Here is a 12,201-nt window from a genome sequence, read left to right on the forward strand (position 1 = left end):
CCCCCTTGGCTGGGAGGCCAGAGCTGGGTGGGCTCCTGCCCACAGTGTCAGCTTCTGGGCCAGTGAACTGGCCTGCCCTCTAGTGGTGCATCTGCGATTGCAGCGAGGTGGAAGGGGAACCCCATGATCCTCCCAGGCGCCTTGGCATCTCTGCTAGGGGGAAGCTAGCTGGGCATTGTTGCCAGGCAGTGAATGAAGTCTTTTACCAGGGAGCAGACTCCCAGTCTATATTGAGGGTGGAGGTCTCCACTTTGGTCCACATCTCTAGAAGGTCTTAGGTAACCGTGTGATCTTTTGTTCTTCCCACGTAAAGGAGGGGACAACAGGTGGTTTGACTTCTGTTCAGCCTCAAAATACTTCTTAAATCTTCAGAACACAGGGATGGCATCATGATTCCGAAAAGGGAAGACCATGAATATACTTAACTACACCGAATATTTTTTTAGGATCAAATTCAGTTTTATTTTGAAACAAAAGCAATTAAACTAATTTCCCCTTTCTATAATATCTAAACAAAAGTTACTAACAAAAGTCCCTAGCTTACTGATGTGGCTAGGGACTTTTGTTAATAACAGGGTATGGTTTACTAATTTGTTGGGTTAAAAAAAAATCTCCAACAAATAATTAGTTACATATCCTGAATATGTAATAGTAACATATCCTGAAATAGCCTTTTCCTCCTATATTATAAGCAATATAAATCCATTAAATTAAAAATGCTTTGAAAATTTAGGAAAGTATATAGAATAAAACCTCGTATTTCACCATCTAGAGCTAAACCCATGTTAAATTTCTGGAATTTTGTTTCTTCCTTTCTCTCTTTTTTTTTTGAGACAGGATCTCGCTCTGTTACTTAGGCTGGAGTGCAGTGGCACAGTCACGGCTTTCTGCAGCTTCGACCACCTGGGCCCAGGTGATCCTCCCACCTCATCCTCCCATGTAGCTAGGACCACAGGCACATGTCAACACACCTGGAATTTTTTTTTTTTTTTTTTGTAGAGATTGGGGTCTCACCATAATTCTCACCTGGGCTGGTCTCAAACTCCTCGGCTCAAGGGATCCTCCCACCTCGACATCCCAAAGTGCTGGGATTAAAGGAGTGAGCCACCACGTCCGGCTCTCTTCCTCTCTTATTTCCTCTCCCTCCTACCCTCGCTCCTTTTCTCCCTTCCTTCATTCCTTTTTTTTCCTTCCTTCCAACAAAACTGGGGCCATATTGTCTAATATAGTTTTATATTCTACTATAGTTTTATATGTATTTCACTTATATATGTAATGACATTTTCCTAATTCATTGGCTATGAAAACATAATTTAGATTGTTTCTTTTTATCAGAAAAGTAATAGATTCTTTTAGAAAATTTAGAAATATTTAGCAAAAAAACAATAATTATCAGTGTTTCTCATTCAGGTAACATTTCCTGTATACTTTTCCAGTCCTTTCTTGCATATGCATTTTCTAAAAGAACTATAATAGATTGCATGATGAATTCTACCTTATAACCTTCACTTAAATTATTACAGACATATTTCCAATTCACCGTCTTTTTTTAACCACATCTTTTTTTTTTTTTTTTTTGAGATGGAGTCTCGCTCTGTCCCCCAGGCTGGAGTGCAGTGGCGCGATCTTGGCTCACTGCAAGCTCCGCCTCCCGGGTTCACGCCATTGTCCTGCCTCAGCCTCCTGAGCTGGGACTACAGGCGCCCGCCACCATGCCCGGCTAATTTTTTGTATTTATAGTAGAGACGGGGTTTCACCGTGGTCTCAATCTCCTGACCTTGTGATCCGCCCGCCTCGGCCTCCCAAAGTGCTGGGATTACAGGCGTGAGCCACCGCGCCCGGCTTAACCACATCATTTTAATGATTGTATTAGATTCTTCTATTTTCAGACATCTATATTGTTTCTAGATTTTGATGTGATAAATAATACCATTATGACCTCCTTTGCACTAAATATTTATGTGCATCTTTGGTTGTTTCCTAAGGAAAAATTTCAAGTGGAATTACTTAGATCAAAAGGGTAGGCCCATTTTGGGGGCTTCTAATGCATGTTACCAAAATGTTCTTCAGAAAGATTTTCCGGTTTTATGCTGTAAAGAGAATATCAATACTTATTTTGCTGTGTTCTTATCAATATTGGGTATTAGTATTTTTAAAAGTTGATAATTGAAAGCTGGTATATTATGTGAATTTACATTTTCTTGCTGCTTAGTGATGTCCTGTATTTTTCCTGTTTGTACCATGACTGACCAAATTGCTTTTTGTGTCCTTTGGCCTCAAAACTTTAAATTAAATGGTGTTCATCTTTTACTCCTTATTTTCATTTTGCTAGAAACAGGAACAGATTATATAATAGATCATGGAATTTTAAAGATAGACAGGAATACACCTTGTTTCACCCTCTCATTTCACAGATGATTTTACTCAGGCCTAGAAAATATAAATGACTTTCTCTCAATATCACACCACCACTTTATGGCAGTCAGGGCTATAGGTTGCTGGCCTCAAGTGATCCTCCCTGCTCGGCCTCCCAAAGTACTGTGCTGTGCCTGGCCTCCTGGTGTGCTTGGTGCCTGGGTATTTTACTGTGCAGCGAGGGTTGAGAACTCCTGAACCAGAGAAGGATGTGGGGCCTTATGAACTGTAGGTGGGGTGAAGAGAGTGTTTATTTTGTTTATGTCTCTGTTCACGTATTTTCAAAAGCTTTTCATGAGGGTTGAAATAGCAAACACTGTTTATGGATGTTTACTGTCTTTAAAAAGTCTCAGTTGTGAACTTTTACTTCTTAAAACTCCAAACACAGCAAGATTACTGTTACATTTTGAAATGTGCAAAGATATGTTAAGGTTTGTCAAGAACAATAGGGGCGGGTGCCAGTGGTTCATGCCTGTAATGCCCGCACTTTGGGAGGCCAAAGTGGAAGGATTGCTTGAGCCTAGGGGTTCAAGACCAGCCTGGGCACTATAGTGAGACCTCATCTCTAGAAAAAATTAAAATATGAGGTGGAAGGATTGCTTGAGCCCAGGAGGTTGAGACTGCACTGAGCTGTGACCGAGCCTTGCACTCCCACCTGGGTGACAGAGTGAGACCCTGCCTCAAAAATAAGAACAATAGGATATGTCTGAAATTTCCCAAGTTGAGTATTTCACTGTACCCTTCTCATTGAGCCAAGTTCTTTTAGCTAAGCTTTTTAGGACACTTTGTTGCACATAAAAGCAGAGAATCTTGAGGCTCTCACATCTCATATTCAAATTGCCATTTAAAAATCGTTCATTTGCTCCCTTGTTTTTATTACTTTTCCCGTTGCTTGTGTCAGTGGTCTTTCCTTGAGGAAACTGACTGCTGGTTTTACTGCACTAGTGGTTCCCTATCTCTGCAGAAGCAGCAGAGGGCACTACTCAGAGGTTTTCCTGCTCCTGGAAACCGAGATGGCGCCCTCCCCTTGCAGTTAGTTGTATAACTAGTTTGAAGAATTTAATCCTTGGCTGGAATCCTAATTCTTCCTTTGGATGGGGCTCTAGAAGCATCCCCTGATAGATAGAAGTAATTGTTGGGCTAGTTATTTTAATAAATTTAAAGATAGTAAATAGAACTGACCACCTTATCCTAATTGGTGTAAACATAACGTTGCTCTCAGGACTTACAAATTACTAGTAATGATGAAAAATGCACTCCTCAAGACTTTGGATTATCTTTTATTCTATTTTTTGTGTCACTGATATATTTCTGAAAACACAAGAAGATTCTCTCCTACTATTTCTCCACTTAAAATACTTAGTACTGAAAAGCTGAGCGTCATTGGTTGTTGAATTTCCGCTGGAGTTCGTGAGATGACTGTTAACACTCTGAAATTAGGGGCTTCGCTTTCCCTGGGGCTTATGAGAATGGTTTAAATATAATAGATACTCAGTAAATATTGATTGATACACAGCTTTGGGATTCCAAGTCACGGTCTGCCTCTACTCAGAGTCAGTCTAATAACGCCTTTTGGGGAGACACATTTTTCATTACAGATTTCTCTTAATTGTAAGAAATCTTTAATTCTGAAAGGTTAAAAAAAAAGTTCAGTTCAGTGGTTCTTTAAATCTTTTAGGGTCCTAGGAACCTTTGAAAATATGGTCTATGCTCTGGAACCTTGCCTCAGGAAAAATTTTCCTTCACAAGACTTTGCCTATAATTCCTAAAGGTTTATAGCAATTTCTGAAAGCCAACTGCAGACATCCCAGGGAAATCTGTAGTCCTTACGCTAAGACCATCCTCTACTGCCCCCTACTGGCTTCTCCTGGCCGTGGGTCCCATGAAAAGATGGAGATTATTTCGACGTGACATTTATAAGTATTTTTGTTCTCTTCTCCAGGGCTAATTGACTATAATTTTCATTGCTTCCGGAAGGCCATTCATGAAGTTTTTGAGGTGAGAATGAAAGTAGTAAAATCCCGAAAGGTTCAGAATCGGCTGCAGAAGAAAAAGGGAGCCACCCCTAATGGGGCCCCTAGAGTGCTGCTGTAGGTGAGGTTTCAGGAACACCTTTTGAAACCAGACCTTATCCATGAGACTGCTGCGCCATGTTGCACTAAAGGAAGAGGAAGAAGGAGATTGGGACACATACCATGGATTTGTTGTTTAAAAAAAAAATTCCTGCAACTCTCTTGATCTTGTCTTTTATAAATAAAGTAAGCACTTTGAAGCAAAAAACTTGTATATTAACAGTGATGTGAAATCCATTGTCCTTTCATTACACAAATGTAAACTTTTATGGTCTGTATTCAAAAAAATCCCATGTAAGAACTGCCAGGAACTGTACATATTTTGCACTTTTTCATGTTTCTCATTGAATTGAACTTTGATAAAACAACTTTTCTAAGCTTTTTTTCTGTACTTGGTGTCAAGGACATGCATACTGTAGTCCACATCTATATGGCAATCAGAAATTAATCAAAAAGTGATGCATTGGTAATGACTTTTTGTAAATTTGGAAATCTTTGCTACCAGTTGTTGAGAAAAATCATTTTTCAGTGGAGTTGGAACAGATTGGAGCTACAAGCTCCAGGAGCAATAAGAACTGTCCCCTATTTATAATGGGTGTAAACAGTTTTGTAGAATAATGTTAGCACCAGACTTACCTAAAAATTTCTATAGTGGTGGCTGTGCTTCCCTGCTCAACGGTTTTTATGAAGTTCTTTACCTCAACACACATCTCTATAATCACTTTGTACAGAGAGGTTATTTCTTTTTGTTGCATTACTATTCTTTTGAAACTTTGGGACCAGATTTCCAAAATGGTGCCGATCACTGGAGAGAAGTAAGAATGTCACTGAATTGCAGGGTTTCTGGAGGTTTTTCTGTACCTGCCACCCAGGGCTAAAGTAACATCAGAGGCCCAAACTTGTCCCAAAAGTATGTGATGGGCAACTGCAGACTAAAAAACATATATACAATTCTGGACTTCCGGCCCTGTGCGATGGTCTGGTGTGCTGCATTTAAAATGCTTCTTCAGGACCAGTTCTTTATTGCTCTATGACCATAGTGAATAGAACAAATCGCAGATCCCCACCATGGAGTTCCATCCTGTCAGTCACTTCTGTCACCGCCACATCTCCTTCTCACTGGTGATAACGTGCCTCGTGTACGCCACTTGTTCTCACCTTATGAATGAGCCCAGCTCAGCCTGCCACCAGCATGCTCTGCAAGGCTGAAGAGTCATCCTGAAGACCCCTAAAGGTCAATGGGAAAAGGATGGCTGGAGAGACATTACAATTAGCTGTGTAATTGTTTCTGTGAAATTCTTTCACTTACGTTTACTTTAGACTAACAGGAAATTAAGAGTCCTAAATCTACACCTATGCTAAATCATTCCAAGTAGATGATTTTATGTGCATCTCCAGGGCTAGCACCCTAAGGCATGCTTGTGGGGAATTAGAAAATGAGATTTTTTTTTTTTTTTTTAAAGCAGAGCCTCCTAAGAACATCAAAGTTGGTCCTAGCAAAATATATAAAGTCCCTAAAGCAACTTATACTTGAAACTTTTTTTTTTTTTTTTGAGGGGGCCTCATTCTGTTGCTTGTGCTGGAGTGCATTGGTACAATCATAGCTCACTGTTACCTCTTGGGCTCAAGGGATCCTTTCATCTCAGCCTCCCTAGTAGCTGGAACTACAGGTGTGCACCATCACGCCCGGCTAATTCTTAAATTTTGTTTTTGTAGAGACAGGATCTCACTGTGTTGCCCAAGATGGTCTCAAACTCCTGGCCCCAAGCAATCCTCCTGCCTTGGCCTCCCCGAATGCTGAGATTACAGGCCTGAGCTACTGCGCCCAGCCTAAACTTTCCCACTTCTCTCTGTGGCTTCTTTCCAACCTCTCTCCTTCCTCTCCCCAAGTCCTGTTTCTTTGAAGCTGGTAACTGAATTTAAGATGATATCTGGTTGGGGTTTAAGGTTTGAGCCTCCCAAGGGTCTGTGCATTTTGAAAGGAGATTTCTAAAAATAATTAAGGTGACCTAACTCCTTTCCTCATGATTCCTACTCCGAAACCTGGATGGTTAGGAGCCCAGGGCTCCCTAATCTCCAGAGCTATATCCTGTTGGACCTTTGCCAACAGACCTGGCACTTATGGGCTATTGTTGTAAATCTAATTCTCTAATATTTTTTACATGTTGTTTCACTTTGAATAAGCAAATGAAGAATCAGTTTTCTAATATGACTTTATTCTCAAGCTAGAGACACTAGCCTATTTGGTAAATCACACATTACTTAGGTATATTTATTACTATAACCAGGTGGAGCTTCCATGTTTAAGCTGGGTATATGATGGGTTTTTGTTAAAATGTGCCTTAAAAAGCCTATTACTTCAAGAGCAAATGATTCTTTGGGGGAAAGGCAAAAATAATCCTATGACATAGGGCCCAAGTTCATGGTAGTAAGTGCACTCTTTGATTAATCACACGCTAATATAGATTACTGCCTCTAACTTTGTAAGTGTGGCAATGACTTCCTAATTAAAGAAAGATGCAGGAGTTATTTCTAAGCGTTCAGTTTTTCAAATATGTGTTATTGGAAATGTCTTCAAGTTATTTTGCATTGTATTTTTGATATGGGAGGCAGCTTATTGCAATGTGTATGGCCATGTTTCATTCTCAAATTTAATTCTATAAATACGAAGCCTAAATACATGGCTACAGCAACTGCACTGGAACAGTTTTGCTTGGTTTTAGGGATTGAGAACTTGCCTTGCAGGTTTCCTTCCTCAAAAGCAGGGGCAGTCCTTTGCCTTTTGAGCCAATTAGAACTTTTACATAGAGGTGAGACTGTGAATTATTTTGGTTATTTTCAGTGATTAGATTAGTGTGAATGACCAGGGTGGAATGTTTTTGAAGGAATATAAAGCAAAAACTGGTTGACATTCACAAACTGTTCTTTTGTGAACATATATTGGACCCTGAAATATGACTAAAATCATAGCAATATTGTTACATACGGGTTATATGCCAACTCTGAAATATACTCTGGAAAAACAGCCGAATTGTCTTGGTTATTAAAGTATGGTATGCATTCAACTTGTACAGACTGGATGTAATTTGTAATCAGGTATAGCTCATGTTTTACTTTAAGCAGTACATCACTTATAACTATTGTTAAGCCATGGCTTTCAGGAATGTTAACTGCCAGTTTAAAAGCATGTGTCCTGGGTTCATGCTTTGGTAAAGCTCTCATTTCAAGTATATTCATAACCAAGCTTTCTGGGAGCAGAATGGTCTCTTTGGTGACAAGGAAGTACAGCCTTTCCTGTTTCTGAGGTTGCTTACCATACATGTATGTCACTGTTTCATTGGCCCTGTTACATCCATTTGGTAAAATTTATTTGTCCTGATTAACCAGCTCTCCTTTTATAGAAATGATGATAAATCTCACTACTTTATGGTTTTATTTTTAAACTCTCTTACATCTCCACATTTTTGATGGGTACATGCCAGTTAGGGCTGTAGAACTGTTACTTTAGTAAACTTCAGATACTAATTCTTGCTGCTGTGGCCCTAATCCCCTAGTCATATGGAAATCCTTTTCCTAACAGTTTACCTTATCATTCTTAACTTTGCTTAGTAAGATTCCATCCTACAATGACCTTTTTCAGATCCCCTAGGAGTTCTCAGAGAGGGGCTAGCATTAGATGTTATATCTCAAATATGAAATCCTATTTCTGATTGGAAAACCTGATCTGAAATAATTATTTCCAAGATTTTACATCAGTAGTGATGTTGAGCTTAAGAGAAAGAAAATTTTGTCTTCAACAGAAGTATTTAGTAGTACTACATACTGATTGAGTACACAGTATGCCCCAGGCACTGCTCTGAAGTACTTTTGCATTACTAAAATTCATAAATCCAAGAGGTAAGTACTGTTACCATTTCTGTTTTTCAGACGAGGCAACCAAGGTCAAAAAGATGAAATAATAACTTGCTCCAGATCATATAGCTAGTAAGCCCACTCTCCCAACTACAACTGTAAGCAGCTTCACCAAATGTTTTTAAAAAATAGCTTCCTTTCACAAATATGAAGACGGGCACTTGGAGGATTTGTCTGGTGGACTAAGACTATGGGGTGTGCCATTTGAGGATGCAAAAGGTGGGCGGTATTCAGGAGAGTGTATCAGAGCCCACCAGATTCATTGGAGTTTATCCACCTAAATTACTACATTGCTACATGGGCGTGAATGCTGGCATATTGAGAAAGAAATACCTATTCTTACATGAGCTGCCCTGACATAGAACCAATAGGAGCAGTCTTCCAAATGTACTTCACCCAGAGAAGAAAGTCAAAGATCACGCATTTTTATTCCTAATCCATTAAATAACTAATGCTGAAGATGGTATTAAGTGTCTAAATATCTAAAGAAAATGTAAATACCTTTTACAGACATTTGGTTTTCTAATAGGCAATAGTTATATTTCAAGCTCAGAAAATTAAGAGATAGTAAGCCTTTGGTCTTAACTGTATTCAACTTTTTACCTTGAGATTTCAATATGTGTAAAAAAAATAAAATACTGATCTGGAATAAAATCCAAAAAGGTACGTTTCCATCCTAATTCTTTTTTGACCTTCAGATCTATATCTTAAATTGCAATTAGCATGCCTTTACTAGAATCTTCTATAGGTGAAGAGCCTCAAATCTAACATGTCTAAAATTGGCTTCCTTCCTGCTAAATCTCCTATGATGGTGTGACTTTCCTCCCTGTAGTTCTGCCAGACACTTGGGCCTCATTCTTGACTCTTCCCTCCCCTCCTGTTCACCTGCAGTCAGTCACTCGGTTCTTTCAGCTCAGCCTTACAAAGGTCTATTGAATCTATTCTCTCCATCTCCTCTGCCGCTGTCTTGGTTTAGACCACCATCTCCTTTTACTTGGATTTTAGTAGCTTTTTTTTTTTTTTTTTTAAGAGACAGTCTCATTCTGTTGCCACACTGGAGTACAGTGGCACGATACCAGCGAACCATAACCTCAAACTCCTAGGCCCAAGTGATTCTGCTATGTCAGCTTCCCGAGTAGCTAGGACTACAGGTGTGCACCACCACACCTGGCTAATTTTTTTTTTTTTTTTTTTTTGTAGAGATGGAATGTCGCTATGTTGCCCAGGCTGGTCTCAAACTCCTGGGCTCAAGCGATCTTCCCACCTTGGGCTCCCAGAGTGCTTGGATTATAGACATGAGCAACTGCATCAGACCTTTTAGTAGCTGTTTAACAAGTGTCTCTATCCCATCCGTTCATCCACCCATCCACCCATCCACCCATCCATCCATCCTTCGCACAGACCCCGAGTGGCCTCTCTGAACCACCACAATTCTGACCTTCCTTGCTTCCTGACCTTCTTAAGCTTCCTTGCTTAATACTCTCCAGGTCTGAAGCTCTCCATGACTCCTAGATATCAGCCCAAATTCCTTAGCAAAGTTCACAAGACCTGCTCCCTGGCCTTGCTGCATCTCCGGACTTGTTTCATTCTCCCTCAATATGTTGAGGACAAGCATGCCCAAAAGAGTGTGGGGTAAATAAAAGGAGCCATGAGTTTTGATTATTTTGTCAATAATTATTGCTAAATATCCTATGATGGTGTGACTTTCTGAGAGAAATTAACAATGTTCTTTTATCCAACAGATATTTATAGGGTTCCAATTATATTCCAGACGCTGTGCTACTGAAATGGCTAAAAGGCAGATACTGGAGATAAAAGGATTTTAATATCTAAAAATAATGAAAAGTAAACTAATTTTTGATAGGCCCTTATAGATGTCAGTTTTTAGAACTGCACTTCTGTAGGACTTTACCATTGTGTGCAGCAGAGACCATGGATAATAATAGCTAACATCCAAGAAATTGAGTTGTTCAACCAATAGATCAATAGCTATATTTACCATTAATTTAAGACTAAATAGAAGTAGACTGTAAATTGGAAATGTTTATTGACATGTGGTGCTTTTCCTTGTAATTAGAAGTGAATTATCTTAAAAGTAGGAATTTTTAAATGTTATTTTAGTATTCATACTTTTCCAGCTTAATACATTTATGACATCAATGTCATTTCCAGAATTAGATTTAATAAAAAGTTTATTTGGCCGGGCATGGTGGCTCACATCTGTAATCCCAGCACTTCGGGAGGCCGAGGTGGGCAGATCACGAGATCAGGAGTTCGAGACCAGCCTGGCTAACATAGTGAAACCCCATGTATACTAAAAATACACAAAATTAGCCAGGTGTGGTGGTGTGTGCCTGTAATCCCGGCTACTTGGGAGGGTGAAGCAGGAGAATCGTGTGAACCCAGGAGGTGGAGGTTGCAGTGAGCTGATATTGCGCCATTGCACTCCAGCCCAGGCAACAGTGCGAGACTCCGTCTCAAAAAAAAAAAAAAAAAAAAAGTTTATTTTACTTTTCTACCCTTTTCAATCTGTTTGTACCAGGGAAGTATTAATAAGAGTGTTGCCTAAGAATGTTTATATTCTCTTAACATGTCATCAAGAACAGTAGAATATGTGAGAACAATCTGACGGTAAATGCAGAACTCTTTCACATCATTTAGAATTTTGAAAGACTGAGTGATTTTAAAATGTGTTGTACTTGGCCTAGAGGTCCTCAAAAGACCTACTTTTATCATAAATTACAGTTAAGTTCAGGCAGTGATTTTATTTCAGTTGTATCATCAGTATTTTGCAATAGTCCTGGGAAAGTGAAAATATAAGCTCTAGTAGTCTCGTTCACGATTTTGAGATACCAATTTGGAGTACCATATTATTCTAAGGAACAACTTAATTCCATGATTTAAAAAAAAATCCAAAACAACGGTAAGAACAGTGCAACAAATATTTACAAGTCAACAGTCGTTTCTTTGTAGAATATTACATTTATGGTTTCAATAAATGATCTAGCAGTTAAAGCCGAGATGAAGTGTAGTTCTCATATTCAATCTTAAGAAACTAAACCATCTTTAAAAAGCAGAACATCCATGTGAACCCATGCCTGAAGCCACGTTTGAACGCTATGTAAAATTGCCCTGGGACAGAACTGTGGTTCACCTTTGTGAAATCCATTTGAAACTTGTTATTGTGAGCAACAATAAATACAGTTCACATTGCAAACTATCACACACTCATACAAATACTACTGAAAAAAAAAAACTTACCAAGTTATATCCTTTCTACATGCAATGCATTCTGGCATTTTCTCTTTCATTTGCTTTTTAAAAAGGTCTCACAATCCACTAATGAGTCACAACCTGTGGTATGTAAAGCAGTGTTAGAATGAACCCATTGGTCAGATCAGAAATATCTAAGGATTTTCTTTCCAACCTAAAATAGTTTCCTTCTCTGTTAATTAAGAGATCTTAACAAATGGGAAATTCTGAGTAAGTTCTTGAATTTTTCTTTCATTTGATCATGACTTTCTAGTGTTTACTAGAGTGGTTTTTCTTCTCACTGCCATCTTGGGTATTTTTGTATGCTGGGTTGATTAGGGGTAAAGGGTGGATGGGGTTGTAGGCCTGAGAGGATCATTTTTATTATAGACTCTATCCTTAACTATAATATGATAGCGTTACATGGAGTTTAGTGACTCATGAGCTCATGTCTGACTCCTAAGGGGTCCTTTGGTAATTCAGATGACATTGGTCTTATCTATTATCAAGAATCCATGAGTTTGCCCTTTTGTGCTATTTTGAAAGGGAG

General features: G+C 39.1%; 1 protein-coding gene across 5 annotated transcripts in view; it reads left to right on the forward strand.

Moving 5' to 3' along the window:
- RRAGD (Ras related GTP binding D) overlaps nt 1-9,061 on the forward strand; it is a 47,916-nt gene extending 38,855 nt beyond the window's left edge. For all 5 annotated transcript variants that reach the window (XM_045391234.3, XM_074037482.1, XM_015449103.4 and 2 more), the window contains one exon: nt 4,358-9,061. In XM_045391234.3, the coding sequence (XP_045247169.1) occupies nt 4,358-4,509 (152 nt within the window). In that variant the 3' untranslated portion in view covers nt 4,510-9,061. The remainder of the gene's footprint in view (nt 1-4,357) is intronic.
- The last annotated feature ends 3,140 nt before the right edge of the window (nt 9,062-12,201 follow it).

This window comes from Macaca fascicularis, chromosome 4 (genome assembly GCF_037993035.2).
Source record: "Macaca fascicularis isolate 582-1 chromosome 4, T2T-MFA8v1.1".
NCBI classification, from domain to species: Eukaryota; Metazoa; Chordata; class Mammalia; order Primates; family Cercopithecidae; genus Macaca; species Macaca fascicularis.